The following is a 22,667-nucleotide window of genomic DNA, read 5'->3' on the forward strand; positions in this document are numbered from 1 at the left end:
AATGAATAATTAAGTTCATTAAGTTATTGACTTAAGAAAAAATACTAATCTGAGGTGTGAAAACATCTTTCTCTGAGAAACTATATTCTTATAATGACCCAATCAAGACCCTACCTCATATCAAAGAGCAGCCACACTTGCTGGTTGTGCTGAAAGGCTTTGATCTGTGTTCCTGTATAAGAACTACTTTTTACTATCAGGTAAGTAAAGCAAACATTTCTTTCATAAAGAGTAACTTTTTAAAAATTATTTACTCAGAAATATCTTGTGGTTTGGGAATTCCCTGGTGGTCCAGTGGTTAGGACTCGGCGCTTTCACTGTTGAGGCCGGTTTGATACCTGGTGGGGGAACTAAGATCCCACAAGCCCTGAGGTGCAGCCAAAAAAAAAAAAAAAGTTAAAGACAATTACTGGCTCATGAAAAATTGTAAAAAAAAGACAATCTCCATTGAAAACGAGATATACTAAGAAGTATATTTTAATAGTATTATTGATGTTCGCTTCCATTAAGACCAGGAATGTAAAATTGTAATAAATTCTGGTTTTGGTATAAATACTTAAAATACTGTTGTGAAGTTTTGTTTTTTTTTAAATAGAATGGTAATAACTGAGCACGACTTTATAATATTAATATTTATTTATTTGGTTGCACTGGGTCTTAGCTGTGGCATGCAGGCTCCTCAATTGTGGCATGCAGACCCTTAGTTGCGGCATGCACGTGGGATCTAGTTCCCTGACCAGGGAGTGAAACTGTGCCCCTTGCAGTGGGAGCCCAGAGTCTTAACCACTGCACCACCAGAGAAGTCCCAATATTGTGAGTTTTGTGGGGTTTTTTAAAAGTAATTTTTATTTAATTAATTAATTAATTTATGTCTGTGTTGGGTCTTCCTTGTTGCCTGCGGGCTTTCTCTCTAGTTGCGGCGAGCAGGGACTACTCTTCCTTGCGGTGCGCAGGCTTCTCATTGGGGTGGCGTCTCTTGCTGCAGAGCACAGGCTCTAGGCGCCAGGGCTTCAGTAGTTGTGGCTCACAGGCTCCAGAGCGCAGGCTCAGTAGTTGTGGCGCAGGGGTTTAGTTGCTCCGCAGCATGTGAGATCTTCCTGGACCAGGGCTCGAACCCGTGTCCTCTGCATTGGAAGGTGGATTCTTAACCACTGCGTCACCAGGGAAGTCCCCCAATGTTGTGAGTTTTAATACACCAATTTTTCAATATTTTTTCAACTACCTTAACATTGTAAGGAAAATAGAATTCCCTGGCGGTCCAGTGGTTAAGATTCCGTGCTTCCACTGCAGGGGGCACGGATTAGATCCCACATGCCACAGGGAGCATCAAAAAAACTTTGTAAGGAAAACTAAAAGGGAAGAAACTGAAGACACGGGGAGGGGCAGGGGAATTCACCTCTAGGCCAGCTATTAACTAGTAGAAGTATGTAATAGTTCAGTCACTAGGAGTCAAACAGATAAGATCGGAATTAAGATATCTATCAACAGACCCTAATATAGCCAATTCTTCACCAAAACAAAGGAAAGCCTTTAACTCTGGAAGTGGCAATACCTGAGACCAAGCTGTACTCCTAGCTGAGAAGGGGAAATTCCTAGAAGAGGGTCCTTGCCTTTTGCTCTCCTTCAGGATGTCACCCTCGTTCTGGAAGGCGGGGGCGAGGGGAAAGCAATGTAGATACGTCCCCCCCCCTACGACGGGGACAACAGACGACGGTCAGGAGAGGTAGACTCTCTACTCTCCGAGGATCCCAGAAGGAACGAACACGCGAGGGTAGCACAGGGAGGGAGCACTGCGCATGCGGAGAAAGCGGCCCCGCGGGCGACGGGGCGTACCGCGCATGCGCCAGGATCTGGGGACGCGCCCCCTTTTTTTTTTCCTCCGGACAGGTGAGCGGCGGCCTCTCTTTCCCGCCCTCTCGCCCCGCCTCCTGCTTGGCTCGCCCCCAAGGCGTTGCCATGGGGACCCAGCGGCCACAGCTGGCCTGTGGCGGTGCCGCCTGCCTGGTCGCTTTTGCGGACCTGGTGGCGGCGACAGTGGGAGCTCATGGAGCTTTCGATTAACGACGTCGACAAGACCAAGAAGCGGTCGGGTCTGGGCCGTTGCAAGCATTTCTTTTGGTTGGGCGTCGCCTTCGACACGGTGGGCGCGACCGTGATGTTCACCGGGGTCTTCGCCGATCTGCTCTTCTACGACCTGTTGCTTTACCTGGGTTCCATCATCATCTTCCTCAGCCTCCTCTGGTGGGTTTTCTGGTACAGCGGTAACATCGAACTGTCTTCTGAAGAGCCCTTGAACAGGCCCTACCACCTGCCTTCCGCCACCACGCTGGAAGTCCTGAGCCAGACCATCAGCAACCGTTTCTCTTTCAACATGGGCAGCGTTTCCAACACCTTTATGCGGATGCGGCCGCGGCGGCGGCACTGCAAGAGGTTCCTGCAAGGGAGTGCTCTGGATATGACCGTCACGGGCCAGGTCGAAAACCAGCTAGACCAGGACAAAGACGGGATGGAAGGTGCCAAGGAGAGAGGCGACGCTCAGGACTTTGGCAGCGAGGATCTCCCCAAACCTGAAGCTGTCAAAAGTTTAAAGGGAGTTTGCTCCTTGGGCCCCAATGCGGGTCCCCTAGGCACTGAGGCTAGTCTCCCAAGGTTTGTTAAAGGACCATGGACCCATCTGGTGCAGCCATTCACTCCATCTCCTCTGGACCAGCCTCTCACTCCAGCCATCCTGGCTTCTAAGAGCCTGCCCATAGTCCCCGTGGCCTCTGCTAGCCAGCCTCTACCTATTCTGAACTCTAAGAGCCAGCCTGTAGTTTCCTTGGCCTCTACGAGCCAGCCCCTTGCAGTTACTCTTGCCTCTGTGAGCCAGCCTGCTGCCCCCTTGGCCTCTACTAGCCAGCCTCTACCTATTCTGACTTCTAAGAGCCAGCCTGTAGCTTCCTTGGCTTCTACTAGCCAGCCTCCAACTATTCTGACTTCTAAGAGCCAGCCTGTAGCTTCCTTAACTTCTACTACTCAGCCTCTGGTCCTGTTTGCCTCTAAGAGCCTGCCTGCTGTCCCTTTGTGCTCTACAAGTCAGCCTCTGACCATCCTTACCTCTCAGAGCCAACCCCTGGTACCTGTGGCCTCTCAGAGCCACCCCCGGGTACCTGTGGCCTCTCAGAGCCACCTCCTGGTGCCTGTGGCTTCACAGAGCCAGCTCCAGAATCTTGCTCAGGCCTGTCAAACTCAGCCACCACCTCTTCAGGCTTCCCAATCCCAGGGTCTGGCCACCCAGGTCTCTCTGCTCCAGCTTCTGCCCACCCAGTCTTTTCAGACCCAACCGGTGGACCCTCAGGTGGCCCAGGCTATCCAGGACCTTCAGGCCATGTATCACACCCAACAGACCTCCCAGAGCAGCTCTTTAGTCCAGAGGATTGGACCAAGCCAGTCTCCATCTGCCCAGGAGTTTCACAAAGAGCCAGTTGCTTTCGAGACCCCGCCACCAGCGGGCCAGGAGCTAAGTCAGAACCCCCCTGACACTTCATCCCTGCTCCCTGAGTCCCCAGCTCCAGCCGCTCAAGCCCAGCAGTCAGTGGCCCCCGGCAGGGCGCCCACCCCCGTCCCGGAGAGGAGGAGTCGCTCTCTCTAGCACAGAACCAGACCCCAGCCCTCCGAGTGGCCCTAAGGCCTCCACCAAGTAAGTGACTTTGGAGGAATACCTGCAGTATTCCTTAACTGTTTCCGGGTCCATGTTCTGGTGGTTTCCTCAACCCCCTCTCTTCAAAAGCGTTAAGTTACTGGAGGTGAAGTGGCCTCTTACTTCAGGGATTCGATCATTTGAACTTTGGTAGATTTTTGAAACTTAGTGCTCTGAGTGGATGAGTTGCTGTTAAGGTTTTATGGCTCTCCCAGCCTGATATTTTATTTCGACTTCGTGGGGAGACGGTGTTAATTACCTTCCTTCAGGGCCTCTAAGGTGGGGGGACTCTGCAGTGTTTCTGAAACAAGATGAATTTAGGTGGTACAGGGACACAGCACAAATAGCAGTGAGCCTTCCAGTGGGAAAGTTATTCCCTTTTCAATCTTTCTGATTATATCAAGGAGAATGTCCTTAGTTTGGGGTTAGTGATCTCTAACACCTCTGTAACACTTTGGTAGGCAACACCTGCACCCCGCTAGGATTTAATACCATTTGTGTTAACAAAGTTATTTCAGTGGATAACTTCTATTCATGCCCAGTAATACTGGTTTCTCTATTTATTGATACAATAGTGATGGTTCCTTTTTGAAATCCACTTATTTAAGTAAAAAATACTTTACATGAGTCAACGTAAAGGTAAAAATTAATTGTAGAGTGAAACTTGGAAAGATTCTGAGATTTGGAAAACATTTGGTTATTTGTACTAAATCATATGCGCTTTCTATTAAATCCCAAGACCCTTTATTCTGACCTATTGGATGAATTTTGTGGTTAAGGTTATTGAGGAGGAAGTTCACTTAACTCCCAAACCCTTGTCAATTGGAATGGTAGAAAAGATCATGTGAAGGTCAAAATTGGTGACCCTGCTTCTCAAGGGGTTAAGTGCTGAGTGTCAATATCCTGGTCTTTCTCTCTAATCCTGTTGATAAGTTACTTGGGGGGCAGGGAGGAAGAGTATGGGGGGCAGAGCAATACTTTGAAATTATGTTAATGCTCCTTGTTTAAATGCTACCAACATATTCCAGAAGGTGTTCATCCTTATTTCATATTGGTTGGTTTCATTTCCAGCGTGAGATACAACTGAATATTAGGTGGAAGTCAAACTCTTAATTTCCTTATGATTTTCTCCAATTCGCCTTTAAGAGAATGTGTAACACTCTCTAGGTATATAAACACATATATATTCTATAGATAATCATAGGGGCAAAGCATTTTAGCTCTTTTGATTTTGTACAACTTGGACACTTGGATTCTAAAATGAAATACATTCAGTGATTTATGTTTATCTCTATAAAAAAATTTTTTAAGAGCAAAACACTGACAAACCATAATAATTCCAGAAGTTAAGGGTTTAGTATTATTGAAAAAGATCATTTTTTCCCATTAATTCTTTCAAGTAATTCATATGATCGAAATAATTCTCCATGTAATTCTTGAAGGAGCACTTACTAAGTGCCAGGAATAATGGTAAACGCATATAAACATGAAAGGATGCAGACCTTGCCATCAGAAAGCTTAGAGACCCTGTTCTCTAAAGAGGAGAAAATTTTAGACAAGGAAGGAGAAGGGGTAGGCTGGTGTCTACCTGATAATTTTTAGTGGAATAATTATTTTTGACAGGAAGAGCCATGCAGTGCCTTTCAAATAATTAATTCACTGACCCGGCATTTACTGAATTTCTAGCAAGTGCCAGGCATTCCATTAGGCATTGGGGATTCAGAGAGAAGGTGCCCCTGCTCTCCAAGTGCTCACTGTTGATCAGGGCAGACAGATCTAGGAATGACTAACACAGTGTGCTGTAACACGAGTCTGCTCACAGTCTTCCAGAATACAGGGTGAGGAATTTTTGAATTGGATCCTAAAGTAGGTGTCTGTTGATTGAGGAAGATGAGAAGAACATTCCATGCATGGGGGAAAATCATCAACAGAAAGGCTCAGAGGTTTAACAGTCAGTCCATGGCTTGCTGGCAACACATTTGGGAAAGGATAATCCGATGCTGGAGTCAAGAGTGCTTGGGGTTGGGTGTGAGGAAGTGGGAAACCTTTGAAGGCTTTTTAAGAAGGGTACTTGTGTTCATAATTCTACCTGTGGGCTCTGTTCTGAAGTAATGGCAGGAGGCCAATAATTAGAGAATAATTGCTAAATTCTCTCCCAGTTAGTTCTAAGGGGAAAACAGTCCTCTTAGATGTTAGCAACAGTTTCTAATTAAAGTGTAGGGGACTTCCCTGGTGACGCAGTGGTTAAGAATCCGCCTGCCAATGCAGGGGACACGGGTTCGAGCCCTGGTCCGGGAAGATCCCACATGCCACGGAGCAACTAAGCCCGTGCGCCACAACTACTGAGCCTGCGCTCTAGAGCCCGTGAGCCACAACTACTGAGCCCGCGTGCCACAACTACTGAAGCCTGCACACCACAACTACTGAAGCCCACACGCCTAGAGCCTGTGCTGCACAAGAGAAGCCACCGCAGTGAGAAGCCCACGCACCGCAACAAAGAGTAAACCCCGCTCGCAAGTAGAGAAAGCCCGCCTTAAGCAACGAAGACCCAGCACAGCCATAAATTAATTAATTAATTAATTAAAAAATAAAGTGTAGGCTCCATGGGTATTCATCCTGGAAAACACTGTCAGGTGTTTATTTACTTGTACATAACATTTTTTTGCTACAAAGATTGTTGCCAGGCCCTTTCCCGATTCTTGGATGGCACTACCATAGAAATGATATTGTTTCCACAAGACCCTTAGGCAAGCAGAGCTTTTTATTCAAAGAGGTAGCGTGTACACAAGGGAGAGGGCGGAAAACTACAACAACAAGAAAACAAAGCAAAACAAAACTTCCAGCTTCTAGAGTAGAAGGGGCGAGTTGCTTTTATAACAAAAGGGAGGGTTTGTCTCATGGATCACTGATAGTTTCCAGAAATCGTCAAACTTCTTTGATCATCAGCAGGTGGCTCCATGATGGCTATCAGGAATAGGGAGTTGCTTCTGTGAGGGGGAAGAAATGCATGAGAATTTTCTGCAAAAATGCATGGGAACAGATAAGGTTAATCTCTGGGACTCAGACCCCCGGGGCCTTTGTTCTTTAGCCTACAAGGCCTGTTTTGCCCAAGGCCGTTACCCTGGTCCTTTTCTGAAATGGCTGTGCTCTTGTCTTCCTGTCTCAAGATGACGTCAGGTAGAATGACACCATTTCGATGCATTTCTCTGTACTGATGGTAGGATAAGTACCTATCTAAAATGGAGGTTGACCAATTTTTTTCTATAAAGGCCCAGATGGTAAATATTTTAGGCTCTGTGGGCCAAAAGGCAAAATCCAGACTATTACGTGGCTGCTTATATAACAAGAGAGTAACTACTCCCACCCCACCCCACCCCCTTTTGCTGGGGGGTGGGCTGTACAGCGGCTTTGACTCCAGTTGCGTGGCTGGAGTCATCCACCTGACCAAGAGCAACTGGCCCGAGGCAGAGGGAGACCAGCCTGGCTGGCCAGGTTCGCAACCAGCACAGTGTATTTCACTCTGCCCCAGTGACATCCAGGTCCGAGGCCGTCATTCTCTCCTCTCAGAGAACCTGGCCATCTCATCTTTGTCTGCTGGCCTGAGGAGAGCTGATTTGCCTAGTCCCTGACTCCCAGGTTGAGATTCCACTGTTGGGTGCCTGCCATCTGCCGTAATGTTCAGGCCCTGAGGAGACGGCTGGCCAGGCAGGCAGGCACAGGGAGCTCTGGGGAGAGCAGGAGTGGAAACCGACCCCCGGGGTGTGCTCTTGGAGGCTCCCAGCCATAGACCACAGCGATGTAAAAGCGCAGAGTGGGGAGAGGTGCTGCTGGCATCTAATGGGTGGAGGCCAGAGGGGCTGCCAAACACCCTGTAGTGCTCAGGCCAGCCCCTCACAGCACAGAATTATCCCGCCCCAAACATCGTCAGTGTGAGGCTGAGAAACCCTGATCTAGACTAATAAAAATTTGTGCTATAGTTCACTAGGCACTTAAAAAAAAAACACCTTATTTTGATCCTCAGATGACGCATTACCTCTTAAATAGTAATGGTATCTTCTCCGCTAGACCATGAGGATCTCATTCACCTTTGTTTTGTTCAGCTTTGTGTTCCCATTTTGTATAATTGTGAATCAACCCACACATATGGGACATTTATTAATAATAATAGCTAACATTTATTGGGTGTTCATAATACACTACCCACTGTGCTAAGTAACTTACAGGCTTTATCTCATTCGTCACAACCATCAGAGATAAGGCACCATTATTATCTCCACTTCAAGGAAGGGAGATTTGATATTGGAAGGTTATGTAATTCTTTCAATGTCACATAAATGGAGGAGCTGGAATTGATGTGTAATTGATGTATAATTTGTTATAAGGTGTATATTATAAGCTTTCCTTCCAAGCGATAGTTATTAAAGAGCCTTTTTCTTAAGCCTATTTATTAGTCATAACTTGGGCTGTAATACCCCAGATCAGTCTAGGGTTATTTCTCTATTGAAAGCTTTATTTCCAGAGAGAGAATGCAAATCAACAACTCTTTCATTTTTTGGTTCCTCTCTATGTTTATAAGTCTCATCTCAAATAAAATTGCTTTTTTCTTTCCAGAATTCACCAATGTTCCTACAGATTTAAGTGCAAGTTTATAAAAGCACAAATACTTACCTTAATCTCGATTTGGAAACCTCCATCTGGAGCCCTGGCCTGTCTCAGCCCAGCAGACTTGACCAGCTGCCTCCGCCAAGTCTGTGCTGCAGAGTGGGGAGAATTTTCCAGCCCCAGACAGTAAAGATGTTTATTGCCAGAATTTGAAGCCATAATAAACTATGCTGTTCCAAATGAACTTCATTTTAAAAGAAGTTGGTTTTTAAAATAGACTCCTCTTGTGAAAGCATTCCAGCATTCTAAGCAGAAAATCATGTCTCACATACTCTGGGTGAATGTGTCAGTACAAATCCCACAGAAATGGACATTGAAAATTGCAGCTCCTTGTATTTAAGGATGCTTTGTGACCTCATTAAGCTATCAGAAAGGTTAATACAATCAGGGTATTATAACATGTTACAGTTTATTTGTATGTTCATTTGATTTAAGCAATATGAGTTTCCCTTTTTCCCAAGGATTTAAAACCTGCTGATTTGATTGCATATTTTAATGATAATCAAATAAAATTCATTTGGGACTGCTCTCCTCTTATGTTCTTTCTTTGTATCAGTGGATTGTTTATGCAAGAATGGTCTAATATAGGGATAGTTTGCTTTTAAAATTTCCAATTATAGGCAAAAGTACATTTTTAGGTGGTACGGTACTTTGGATCAAAACTTCCAAAAATTTAGTTGCTTTTATATTTCTTCCCCTTTTCTGCCCTATGCTTCAGTATTTCTATGTTTATAATTTTAAAAAATTAACTCAAGTTGGAAGACTTTATGCATTGGAGATACTCGGCAAAAAGAATAAGGGAAGGACATTATGCGAAGTGAAATAAGCCAGTTTCAACAAGATATATACTGTATGAGTCCACCTATATGAGATTTCTCATATCAGAGAACCAAATTCAAAGAGACAGAAAGTAGAATGGTGGTTGCCAGAGGCTGGGGAGAGTGGGGAACCGGGAGTTGTTTAATGGGTACAGAGTTTCAGATGAAAAGAGTTCTGGAGATTGGCTGTACAACAATGTCAATGTACTTAACACTACTGAACTGTACACTTAAAAATGGTTAAGATGGTAAATTTTATGTGTATTTTACCACAATTTTTAAAAAAGAATAATTGGATTAAACCAGCAATTTATAAACCATATGACATTTATCAATTTATTTTTAAGTAATAATATACGCAACAGTTGAGCTTCTGTATATAAAATGAACCAGGTAAGCACAGTTGTTTTGTTTCGTTTTTTTAAAAAGTATTTATTTATTTATTTATCGCTGTGTTGGGTCTTCGTTTCTGTGCGAGGGCTTTCTCTAGTTGCGGCAAGAGGGGGCCCCTCTTCATCGCGGTGCGCAGGCCTCTAACTATCGCGGCCTCTCTTGTTGCAGAGAATAGGCTCCAGACGCGCAGGCTCAGTAATTGTGGCTCACGGGCCTAGTTGCTCCGCGGCATGTGGGATCCTCCCAGACCAGGGCTCGAACCCGTGTCCCCTGAATTGGCAGGCAGATTCTCAACCACTGCGCCACCACGGAAGCCCAGCACAGTTGTTTTAATAACACAAGAACTATAGTTAGGAACTCAGAGAAAAATCAACTTTAACGTAGTACAGAACAAGGGACCAGGTAAGTGCAAAGGACATTGTTGGGGGGTGTGCCCACACACACGTTTCAGGAACCTACAGAAGAGCCTTTCATCTTGCAGTGGCTAATCAGTATTCGTATGGTTGGATTTTATCTTGGGTAAATAGAGGTGGTTCTCAAGAACTGTGATTAGTGAACCTCAGGTGCTACCACAATGCCAGGAAGCAGATGGTCACCTTGAAAGAAAGAAACAACTTTAATATAAACATATTTAAAATATAAATATGTTTATAAAGATATAAACAACTTTTATATAGATGTTTATGTATTTTAAAAACACAAGGTCCCCAAATGACCGGCTGCCTGGAGCAGAGCTGCCCACCAGCCTAGACTCCACGTAGCCCTCGACATGAAGGAAAAATAAGTCTCGTTATTCTTAAAAAAAAATACATAAATCAACCAATAAATATAAAATAAAAACACTGTCTGTTTTATTTTTCCCCCATTTCAAAAGAAATGTTTTTATACTACCCAGCCATAAAAAAGAATGAAATTTTGCTATTTGCAACAACATGGATGGACTTGGAGGGTATTGTGCTAAGTGAAATAAGTCAGACAAAGACAAATACTGTATGATATCACTTATATGTGGAATCTAAAACATGTAACGAACTAGTGAATATAACAAAAAAGAAACAGACCCACAGTTACAGAAAACAAATTAGTGGTTACCAGAGGGGAGAAGGAAGGGGGGAGGAGCAAGATGGGAGTAGGGGATTAAGAGGTACAAACTATTATGTACAAAATAAGCTACAGGGGACTTCCCTGGTGGCACAGCGGATGGGACTCCATGCTCCCAATGCAGGGGGTCTGGGTTCGATTCCTGGTCAGGGAGCTAGATCCCACATGCATAGCGCAACTAAGAGTTCATATGCCACAACTAAGGAGCCCTGGAGCTGCAACTAAGGAGCCTGCCTGCTGCAACCAAATAAATAAATAAATAAATGTTTAATAAAATAAGTAAAATAAGCTACAAGGAAATATTATACAACACAGGGACTATAGCCAATATTTTATAACAACTTCAAATGAATTATAACCTTTAAAAATTGTGAATCACTATATTGTACACCTGTAACTTATGTAGTATTGTACATCAACTACACTTCAATTAAAAACGTGATATAAAGAAATAAATATATAGGATGAACAGATTTTTAAAGTTTAAATCTTTGGGTAATATATTTCCATATTACAAAATCCAAAAAGCATAAAATAGCACATAGTAAAGTTTCTCTATAATCCTCAGCACAGTGTTACTGATAGACATTAAAAATATTATTAGGACTTCCCTAATGGTGCAGTGGTTAAGAATCCACCTGCCAATGCAGGGGACATGGGTCAAGCCCTGGTCTGGGAAGATCCCACATGCTGCGGAGCAGCGAAGCCTGTGTGCCACAACTACTGAGCCTACACTCTAGAGCCCACGAGCCACAACTACTGAGCCCGTGTGCCACAACTACTGAAGCCCATGTGCCTAGAGCCCGTGCTCCACAACAAGAGAAGCCACTGCAGTGAGAAGTCGCACACTGCAACAAAGAGTAGCCCCCGCTCGCCGCAACTAGAGAAGGCCCACGCGCAGCAACGAAGACCCAACACAGCCAAAAATTAATAAATAAATAAATAAATTTATATATTTTAAAAAATGTTATTAGTTTCTTGTAAATCCTTTCGTTCAAATACATATATATAATACATTCATTATATACCATTCATTTATATATATTAAGTGCTTATACTGTACATTCTAGTGTTTTTTTGCAAATTTTTTTATCTCAAGCTTGGTTCCCTTAAATGTCCTTTTTTTTTTTTTCTGAGAGCAGTTTCTTTCTTTCTTTCTTTCTTTCTTTCTTTCCTTCTTTCTCTCTCTCTCTCCTTCCTCCCTTCCTTCCTTCCTTCCGGCTGGGCCGTGAGGCAAGTGGGATTTAGTTCCCCAACCAGGGATCGAACCCGCTTCCCCTGCAGTGGAAGAGCAGAGTCTTTTTTTTTTTTTTTTAATGTAATACTGTTTATTTTAACTTCAAAAACATTTCAGCATTCTAAACATACAAAAATAAAAATAACAGAACGTTGCAGATTGTGCTTAGTATAGAAGGTTCTTGAACTCTCATCAATGCAGTGGCTCTTGGCTTTGCTGACAATGAAGGGTTCTATGGTTTGTTTAAAAAACAGTTTAAAACTACTGTACTTCAACTAAAAAGGATCCAAAACACTTCTCATGCCAGCTGACCCTCCCCCCCTTTCCACAGCTAAGAATGGCAGCGGGATGCTATGTCTCTATATACAGAAACAAGACAACCTGAAGCTAAATGGATGCCCACTGCAGTGTCCACAGGTCCAGCCCCACAGTGCACGCCCTGAGCTATGGCCCCTCCGGAAGGCATCTCCCCTACAGCCGCCACGCCAAGCAAGGAGCGTCAAGAGTGTGTCTCGGTTGCTTTGTTCTTTTTACAAACTATAGATATGTACAGTTGAGAACTCGGGATTCCTAGCCAATGACCATAGAGTTAACACACCACCTCACAAATTAAAAAAAAAAAGAAAATGCCAGAAACATCTTTAAATGCCTTGTCACACCAACAGGAAAGTGCACAGAGTGAGGAGAACAGGAGAGCCTTTTCATTTTTAAAATGTTTGGAAACATGTACCACTTTGATACAGTTTCTGGGTGCTCCAGACACCCATGGTCACTTCATGTAAATCACTGACAGTTGCTAGAGCACTCTGAGAGACTATGATATGATCATGATCCAATTGGGTAATTCAACCTAATGAGGGCAGCAGACACGTCTTGGGCGAGAGGTGTGTCAATCACGGCGCTCCCTACTCTAAGGTATTCACAAGGAGACAGAGCAACAGTTTTTTTAATTCATCCTCCTCCTCCTCTTCTTCATCCTCGTCTTCTTCATCTTCCTCTTCCACCTTTTTCCGGGCAACTTTAGAAGGACCCTTGGCGCCATCAAACTTCCCTTTAGACTTACAGTGTGCGACATCCTTCTCGTATTTCTCCTTCAGCTTCGCTGCCTTGTTGATGTATGGCTGCTTCTCGCTGTCACTAAAGTTATTCCACATCTCACCTACCTTCTTTGCCACATCTCCAATAGAGATGCCAGTGTTTGTAGATTTGATCTTGGGGCGGAATTCGGAACAGAACAGGAAAAAATCCAGACGGTGGCCTCTTGGGGGCATTCGGGTCCTTCTTCTTGCCTCCCTTAGCTGGTTTGTAATCCTTCATTTCCCAATCATAGCGCACTTTATCTGCCTTTGCCATTTCATGAAATTTAGACTTCTCTTTCCCAGACATTGTCTTCCACCTCTCAGAGCACTTCTTGGAAAATTCTGCAAAATTGACAGGGACCTCAGGGTTATTCTTCTTATGGTCCTCTCTGCACGTCTGCACAAAGAAGGCATAAGCAGACATCTTGCCCTTTGGTTTCTTGGGATCACCTTTAGCCATCCTGACTGTATTGTTCGCTAGCCTGGGCAGCTGCAGGGCAGGACGCGCGGCTCAGCGCTCCACAGCCTCGCGCTAGCTGCCTCCACGAGAGCCGCCTCGAAGCACAGAGTCTTAAACACTGGACCGCCAGGGAACGCCCTCTAGTTTTTCTTCACATACTGTTCAATACCTTGCTTTTTTCACTTAATGTATATTTTGGAGAGCTTTCCATTTGGGGCGTTAAAGAGCTTTCTAATTCTTTTTTATGAACACAGAGTATTCCATTGAGTGGATGTATCATAATCAATTTTTTTTTTTTTTTTTTTTTTGCGGTGCCGCACGGCTCGTGGGGTCTGTTCCCCGACCAGGGATCGAACCAAGGCCATGGCAGTGAAAGCACTGAGTCCTAACCACTGGACTGCCAGGGAAGTCCCTATCATAATCAATTTAACTTGTTTCCTTTTTTTTTAAATTCAGTGTTTTCTCTTATTTATTTATTTATGGCCACACCCCAGGGCATGAGGAACTTCCCCAACCAGGGACTGAACTCGTGCCCCCTGCATTGGAGGCACAGTCTTTTTTTTTTTTCTTTTTTTTGGGGGGGGGATAAATATTTATTTGTTTTTGGCTGCATCGGGTCTTAGTTGCAGTGCACTGGCTTCTCTCTACTTGTGGCTCGCAGGCTCATTAGTTGTGGTGTGTGGGCTCAGTAGTTGAGGGGTGCAGGCTTAGTTGCCCCACAGAATGTGGGATCTTAGTTCCCTGACCAGGGATTGAACCCATGTCCCCTGCATTGGAAGGTGGATTCTTAACCACTGGACCACCAGGGAAGCCCTGACTTGTTTCCTATTGATGGACATTTTGGTTGTTTCTATTATAATAAATGTTTTTAAGCAATAATAAATTTGGACCTAATAAATAGATATGGACCAATCGGCTGCTAATGATTGACCACTAACTTTAAGAATCCCAAAGGCCATTTAGTCTAGTCCTTCCACCCCAAACAAACAAATAAAAATCATAAGTGCCTTGCCTAAGATCTTATAGCTAGTTAGTGGCAGAGGCTAGACTAAAATCTGATAGCCCTGAGTCCTCTTTTCAGCAAATCAGTATAATTATCATTTCATTGCATTGTAAATAGTTTCCTTAAAAAAATATCATCTTAGAGATTTGAATTTGAGCTAAGAAAGGATAATATAGCATTTTACTTTCCCCTCACCACCAGAACATTTTAATCTTTTTTAAGAAGTAGTACATGAACATGGTTAACGAAGAAAAAGTGAAATAGTACTAAAGGCTATACAGTGAAAAGTAAGTCTTCCTCCAACCCATGACCCCCCAGTCTTTGATGGCCCTTTCCCAGAAACAATCATTGTTATCAGTGTCTGGAATACTTATCCAGAGAGTCTGTGCAAAACCCAGCATATTTATTTATATGAGTGTGTGTGCGTGTGTGTGTGTGTGTGTTTTAAGTAAATGGTAGGAAACTACACATCTTGTTCTGTACCTTCCCTTTTTTGTCCCACCCCCCCTTTTTTTTAACATCTTTATTGGAGTATAATTGCTTTAAAATAGTGTGTTAGTTTCTGCTTTATAACAAAGTGAATCAGCTATACATATACATATATCCCCATATCTCCTCCCTCTTGCATCTCCCTCCCACCCTCCCTATCCCACCCCTCTAGGTGGTCACAAAGCACCGAGCTGATCTCCCTGTGCTATGTGGCTGCTTCCCACTAGCTATCTATTTTACATTGGTAGTGTATATATGTCCATGCCACTCTCTCACTTCGTCCCAGGTTACCCTTCCCCCTCCCCATGTCCTCAAGTCCATTCTCTATGTCTGTGTCTTTATTCCTGTCCTGCCCCTAGTTTCTTCAGAACCATTTTTTTTTTGATTCCATATATATATGTTAGCATATGGTGTTTGTTTTTCTCTTTCTGACTTACTTCACTCTGTATGACAGTCTCTAGGTCCATCCACCTCACTACAAATAACTCAGTTTAGTTTCTCTTTATGGCTGAGTAGTATTCCATTGTATATATGTGCCACATCTTCTTCATCCATTCATCTGTCGATGGACACTTAGGTTGCTTCCATGTCCTGGCTATTGTAAATAGAGCTGCAGTGAACATTGTGGTACATGACTCTTTTTGAATTATGGTTTTCTCTGGGTATATGCCCAGTAGTGGGATTGCTGGGTCGTATGGTAGTTCTATTTTTAGTTTTTTAAGGAACCTCCATACTGTTCTCCATAGTGGCTGTATCAATTTACATTCCCACCAACAGTGCAAAAGGGTTCCCTTTTCTCCACACCCTCTCCAGCATTTATTGTTTCTAGATTTTTTGATCATGGCCATTCTGACTGGTGTGAGGTGATACTTCATTGTAGTTTTGATTTGCATTTCTCTAATGATTAGTGATGTTGAGCATCCTTTCATGTGTTTGTTGGCAATCTGTATATCTTCTTGGGGGAAATGTCTATTTAGATCTTCTGCCCATATTTGGATTGGCTTGTTGGTTTTTTGATATTGAGCTGCATGAGCTGCTTGTAAATTTTGGAGATTAATCCTTTGTCAGTTGCTTCATTTGCAAATATTTTCTCCCATTCTGATGGTTGTCTTTTCGTCTTGTTTATGTTTTCCTTTGCTGTGCAAAAGCTTTTTAGTTTCATTAGGTCTCATTTGTTTATTTTTGTTTTTATTTCCATTTCTCTAAGAGGTGGGTCAAAAAGGATCTTGCTGTGATTTATGTCATAGAGTGATTGATCTATGTTTTCCTCTAAGAGTTTTATAGTGTCTGGCCTTACATTTAGGTCTTTAATCCATTTTGAGTTTATTTTTGTGTATGGTGTTAGGGAGTGCTCTAATTTCATTCTTTTACATGTAGCTGCCCAGTTTTCCCAGCACCACTTATTGAAGAGGCTGTCTTTTCTCCATTGTATATTCTTGCCTCCTTTATCAAAAATAAGGTGACCATATGTGTGGGTTTATCTCTGGGCTTTCTATCCTGTTCCATTGATCTATATTTCTGTTCTTGTGCCAGTACCATACTGTCTTGATTACTGTAGCTTTGTAGTGTAGTCTTAAGTCCAGGAGCCTGATTCCTCCAGCTGCGTTTTTCTTTCTCAAGATTGCTTTGGCTATTCGGGGTCTTTTTTGTTTCCATACAAATTGTGAAATTATTTGTTCTAGTTCTGTGAAAAATGCCATTGGTAGTTTGATAGGGATTGCACTGAATCTGTAGATTGCTTTGGATAGTACAGTCATTTTCACAATGTTGATTCTTCCACTCCAAGAACATGGTATATCTCTCCATCTGTTGGTATCATCTTTAATTTCTTTTATCAGTGTCTTATAGTTTTCTGCATACAGGTCTTTTGTCTCCTTAGGTAGGTTTATTCCTAGGTATTTTATTATTTTTGTTGCAATGGTAAATGGGAGTGTTTCCTTAATTTCTCTTTCAGATTTTTCATCATTAGTGTATAGGAATGCAAGAGATTTCTGTGCATTAATTTTGTATCCTGCTACTTTACCAGATTCATTGATTAGCTCTAGCAGTTTTCTGGTAGCATCTTTAGGATTCTCTATGTATAGTATCATGTCATCTGCAAACAGGGACAGCTTTACTTCTTCTTTTCCAATTTGGATTCCTTTTATTTCTTTTTCTTCTCTGATTGTTGTGGCTAAAACTTCCAAAACTATGTTGAATAATAGTGGTGAGAGTGGACAACCTTGTCTTGTTCCTGATCTTAGAGGAAATGGTTTCAGTTTTTCACCATTGAGGACGATGTAGGCTGTGGGTTTGTCATATATGACCTGTATTATGTTGAGGTAAGTTCCCTCTATGCCTACTTTCTGAAGAGTTTTTATCATAAATGGGTGTTGAATTTTGTTGAAAGCTTTTTCTGCATCTATTGAGATGATCATATGGTTTTTATTCTTCAATTTGTTAATATGATGTATCACATTGATTGATTTGCATATATTGAAGAATCCTTGCATTCCTGGGATAAACCCCACTTGATCATGGTGTATGATCCTTTTAATGTGCTGTTGGATTCTGTCTGCTAGTATTTTGTTGCAGATTTTTGCATCTATGTTCATCAGTGATATTGGCCTGTAGTTTTCTTTTTTTGTGACATCTTTGTCTGGTTTTGGTATCAGGGTGATGGTGGCCTCGTAGAATGAGTTTGGGAGTGTTCCTCCCTCTTCTATATTTTAGAAGAGTTTGAGAAGGATAGGTGTTAGCTGTTCCCTAAATGTTTGCTGGAATTCACCTGTGAAGCCATCTGGTCCTGAGCTTTTGTTTGTTGGAAGATTTTTAGTCACAGTCTCAATTTCAGTGCTTGTGATTGGTCTGTTTATATTTTGTATTTCTTCTTGGTTCAGTCTCAGAAGGTTGTGCTTTTCTAAGAATTTGTCCATTTCTTCCAGGTTGTCCATTTTATTGGCATATAGTTGCTTGTAGTAATCGCTCATGATTCTTTGTATTTCTGCAGTGTCAGTTGTTACTTCTTCTTTTTCATTTCTAATTCTGTTGATTTGAGTCTTCTCCCTTTTTTTCTTGATGAGTCTGGCTAATAGTTTATCAATTTTGTTTATCTTCTCAAAGAACCAGCTTTTAGTTTTATTGATCTTTGCTACTGTTTCCTTCATTTCTTTTTCATTTATTTCTGATCTGATATTTATGATTTCTCTCCTTCTGCTAACTTTGGGGGTTTTTTTGTTCTTCTTTCTCTAATTGCTTTAGGTGTAAGGTTAGGTTGTTTACTTGAGATATTTCTTGTTTCTTGAGGTAGGATTGTATTGCTATAAACTTCCCTCTTAGAACTGCTTTTGCTGCATCCCACTGGTTTTGGGTCGTCGTGTTTTCATTGTCATTTGTCCCCCTCCCCCTTTTAAAGTTTCTCTAAAGTTGTTAATATACAAGTTAAATCTGACTTTACAGGTTTGTAAACTCCTTGATGGCTAAAATCATCTCTCTCTTTTGTTTCTCCCACAGGTCATATAATATACACTGAAGTATTTTGGACTTTTAGTTTTATTCTTCGAATAATTAAGGTCATACTTGACATCATCCTGAAAAAGAATCAGTGTGTGTTCTATTCAACACCATTCTAAGCATTTCATTAAATGTCTCTGGCATAGTCAAAACTCAGTTGTGAGAAGGCTAGAGATAGTGACAGTGAAAAACAAAATAGCATTGTTCAAAGAGTCTTGTTTTTACCTTTGGTCTTACCCAAGACTTCTAAAACTGGAGTTACTAAAAAGTGATTAAATTGATTTATTTTTTATTTAGTACATACTAAGTGCCAGATACTACATGAGGCACAAGGATGATTCAGTCTCTGCAGAAGTCATTTCCTTTCTCTCTGTTTTCACTGTTGTACAGCAAGAAATTAAGGGCTGAGCAGTCTCTAAGTAGATAATCAAGCCCGAAATAATCAGGCATTGGCTGCAGTTTTTAAAATAAGTTTAAAAAGCCATAGGAAACAAACTATAAGTAATAAGATGCAAAATATTCAAGGTGAACCTCCTGGGCAATTTATGAATTATTTTCTTCTTTTCTACAATAAATCCATCTCTGTATCTCACAGGTCAGTTTTCACCTGACTGCAACTACATTTCTCATGTTTACATGAAAATAAATGGGCAAATACTACTGTCATTTAATTAAAACCCACTCTGTAGTGCTCACTGTGCCATACTCTGTGGTTTGTGCTTTATGCACTCTAATCTAATCCTTACAATAGCCCTAAAATAGCTCAAAAAAATTTTTATCCCCATTTTATAGATAAGGTAACTGAAGTTCTGAGAACATATAGGCAGTTGCCCAAAGTAATAGAGTAAATGACAAATCTGGGGTTTGATTCCTATTCTTTGTGACTCAGCTCTAAAGGGTGAAACTCCATCAGTAAAATCCATGAAACATTTTTTTTTAAATATTGTTAATGTGATTATTTAGCCATCCCCCATGTTCTGTGAGTTAATATACTTCATTAACTTAAATAAGCACGGAAGACTATATGCCTTTTAGTCACCTGCACAAAAATAAGGAAAGAAAACTGCATTTTGACAAGTGCCAAATATCATAAATTATATCAGAGTATAATTATAGACTGTATGTAGTATAAGGCTTCCAATATTAGTCCCAAAACTAACGTGAATTCCCCACCATGTTAAGATCTCTCATAGCTTGACTCTGCTAGACAAAATGGCAAAAGCGTCATTACTTATGATTAACAAAGTGATGCAGAACTTTTGGAAAAGTCGAAAGGGGCTGTAATTAGGAGATTAACTCATTATTTCTGCAGTAGTCTGTTTTGATCAGCCTGAGAAAGGGTACTTTTCTAGTTCTTGTTTCTGAAAGGAGTGAGCTGAAAGTTTAACCCTGTGAGCTAGGTCAAGGTGTAGAGCTCTAGAGCCTGATGCTCTTTCTGCGGTGCCACTCTTTCTGCTCAACGTGCTTTTATATCACACAGTATGTATTTACCACACTATTTTAATAAATGGGGAATGGATCATACAGCAAAATATAGTTCTAAGGCTTTCTTTATCCTCTGTTATATAAGTAAATTTTTAGTTAAGTGATATAGTGTAACTGAGCAGGACCCTGTGGAACCTTCCCGGGACAGACGACGCCCCCCCAACCCCCATCCTCCACCTGCCTCTTGTTTGTAGAAAAACTTTAGCCTCCTAGGCTTTCCCTCAGTTCCAAAGAATAAATTTAATCAGAGAAATGAGAAAATGCAGAGGAAAATAGGCAAGCAAGACAAAATAATAGTTTAGCTCTTAAACAAAGTCAAGGACATTTAGTACCTCCTCAAGGACTATAGATAATATTCTGAGCCGTATCCTTTGAGCTGTTTTGCAGATACTGGCACCCCCACAAGGTAGAAGAAGTTAACTGTATGCTGCCCACAAGACCCCAGGCCAGTTGGAACCAGAAGGCCTAGCTGACCAAAGATTTATGGCTCAGATAGTGTTCCAACCACAAGTGAGACATGATGGCTACTTTTGTGTGATCAAGACGATCATCTCTGAGGGAGGGGCAAGATGGCGGAAGAGTAAGACGCGGAGATCACCTTCCTCCCCACAGATACATGAGAAATACATCTACACGTGGAACTGCTCCTACAGAACACCCACTGAACGCTGGCAGAACACGTCAGACCTCCCAAAAGGCAAGAAAATCCCCACGTACTTGGGTAGGGCAAAAGAAAAAAGAAATAACAGAGACAAAAGAATAGGGACGGGACCTGCACCAGTGGGAGGGAGCTGTGAAGGAGGAAAGGTTTCCACACACTAGGAAGCCCCTTCGTGGGCAGAGACTGCGGGTAGCAGAGGGGGGAAGCTTCGGAGCCACGGAGGAGAGCGCAGCCACATTGGTGCGGAGGGCAAAGCGGAGATTCCCGCACAGAGGAGCGGTGCCGACCAGCACTCACCAGCCCGAGAGGCTTGTCTGCTCAGCCGCCAGGGCGGGCGGGGCCTGGGAGCTGGGGCTCGGGCTTCGGTGCTAGCCGGGAGGGAGTCCGGGAAAAAGACTGCAGCTGCCAAAGAGGCAAGAGAATTTTTCTTGCCTCTTTGTTTCGCGGCGCGCAAGGAGAGGGGATTCAGAGCGCCGCCTAAACGAGCTCCAGAGACGGGCGCGAGCCGCGGCTATCAGCGCGGATCCCACAGCAACAGGGACGCAGAGGGAAAAACGGAGAGATTCCCGCACAGAGGCTCGGCGCCGAGCAGCACTCACCAGCCCGAGAGGCTTGTCTGCTCACCCGCCGGGGCGGGCGGGGGCTGGGAGCTGAGGCGCGGGCTTCGGTCGGATCCCAGGGAGAGGACTGGGGTTGGCTGCGTGAACACAGCCTGAAGGGTCTAGCGCACCACAACTAGCCGGGAGGGTGCACGAGAAAAAGTCTGCAGCTGCCGAAGAGGCAGGAGACTTTTTCTTGCCTCTTTGTTTCGCGGCGCGCAAGGAGAGGGGATTCAGAGCGCCGCTTAAACGAACTCCAGAGACGGGCGCGAGCCGCGGCTATCAGCGCGGACCCCACAGGCGGGTGCGAGCCACGGCTATCAGCGGGGACCCCAGAGACGGGCGCGAGCCGCGGTTATCAGCGTGGACCCCAGAGACGGGCATGAGACGCTAAGGCTGCTGCTGCCGCCACCAAACAGCCTGTGGGCAAGCACAGGTCATTCTCCACACCGCCCCTCCCGGGAGCCTGTGCAGCCCGCCACGGCCAGGCTCCCGTAATCCGGGGACAACTTCCCCGGGAGAACGCACGGCGCGCCTCAGGCTGCTGCAACGTCACGCCGGCTTCTGCCGCCGCAGGCTCGCCCCGCCTCCTCCGTACCGCTCCCTCCCCCCGGCCTGACTGAGCCAGAGCCCCCGAATCAGCTGCTCCTTTAACCCCGTTCTGTCTGGGCGGGGAACAGACGCCCTCAGGGGACCTACATGCAGAGGCGGGTCCAAATCCAAAGCTGAACCCCGGGAGCTGTACGAACAAAGAAGAGAAAGGGAAATCTCTCCCAGCAGCCTCAGAAGCAGCGGATTAAAGCTCCACAAACAACTTGATGTGCCTGCATCTGTTGAATACCTGAATAGACAACGAATCATCCCAAATTTAGGAGATGGACTTTGGGAGCAGGATATATTAACTTTTCCCCTTTTCCTTTTTTTTGTGAGTGTAGATGTGTATGCTTCTGGGTGAGATTTTGTCTGTATAGCTTTGCTCTCACCGTTAGTCCTAGGGTTAGGTCCGTCCGTTTTTTTTTTTTTTTTGGCTTAAAAAAAATTTTTTTTTCCCTAATAAATGTTTTCTTAATAATTTTTTCCTTATTTTCTATTTTTAAAAAAATTTTTAATAAGTTTTTTCATATTTTTTATTTTAAAAAATTAAAAATTTTTTTTTCTTAATAAATTTTTTCTAAATAATTTTTTTCTTATTTTTAGTATAAAAAATTAATAAATCTATTTTTAAAAATTAAAAAAAATTTTTTTTTCCTTAATAAATTTACTCTTAATAATTTTTTTTCTTATTTTTTATTATAATTGCTTTATTTTATTTTATTTTATCCTCTTTTTTTCTTTCTTTCCATTTTTTCTCCCTTTTATTCTGAGCCGTGTGGATGAAAGGCTCTTGGTGCTCCAGCCAGGCATCAGGGCTGTGCCTCTGAGGTGGGAGAGCCAACTTCAGGACACTGGTCCACAAGAGACCTCCCAGCTCCACGTAATACCAAACGGTGAAAATCTCTCACAGATCTC

The 22,667-nt window shown here is 43.0% G+C and overlaps 2 protein-coding genes and 1 pseudogene across 3 annotated transcripts in view; 1 reads left to right on the top strand and 2 right to left on the bottom strand.

Moving 5' to 3' along the window:
- Nucleotides 1-1,958, bottom strand: part of PLA2G10 (phospholipase A2 group X) — a 40,728-nt gene extending 38,770 nt beyond the window's left edge. The window contains exons 1-2 of the mRNA XM_061209860.1: nt 1,834-1,958; nt 1,553-1,621 (exon numbers count right to left, since the gene is read on the bottom strand). Coding sequence (XP_061065843.1) covers nt 1,553-1,621; nt 1,834-1,958 — 194 coding nt within the window. The remainder of the gene's footprint in view (nt 1-1,552; nt 1,622-1,833) is intronic.
- LOC133103684 (protein piccolo-like) lies at nt 1,934-11,379 on the top strand. Of its 2 annotated transcripts, none has more exons than XM_061209185.1 (2): nt 1,934-3,679; nt 11,304-11,379. In XM_061209185.1, exon 1 carries the CDS (start codon nt 2,045-2,047, stop codon nt 3,629-3,631), a length of 1,587 nt encoding a protein of 528 aa, XP_061065168.1. In that variant the 5' UTR covers nt 1,934-2,044; the 3' UTR covers nt 3,632-3,679; nt 11,304-11,379. The 2 variants fall into 2 exon arrangements, with proteins under 2 accessions (XP_061065168.1, XP_061065167.1); XM_061209184.1 differs by lacking the exon at nt 11,304-11,379 and adding an exon at nt 8,291-8,725.
- A 1,416-nt stretch (nt 11,380-12,795) lies between these two features.
- Nucleotides 12,796-13,467, bottom strand: LOC133104216 (high mobility group protein B3-like; annotated as a pseudogene).
- Between the last annotated feature and the right edge of the window lie 9,200 nt (nt 13,468-22,667).

The sequence above is a fragment of the Eubalaena glacialis genome, chromosome 13 (genome assembly GCF_028564815.1).
Source record: "Eubalaena glacialis isolate mEubGla1 chromosome 13, mEubGla1.1.hap2.+ XY, whole genome shotgun sequence".
Classification (NCBI taxonomy): Eukaryota; Metazoa; Chordata; class Mammalia; order Artiodactyla; family Balaenidae; genus Eubalaena; species Eubalaena glacialis.

Bases quoted from the DNA above. Each gene is read 5' to 3' on its own strand.
- LOC133103684 (XM_061209185.1), top strand. From the start codon at position 2,045: ATGGAGCTTTCGATTAACGACGTCGACAAGACCAAGAAGCGGTCGGGT.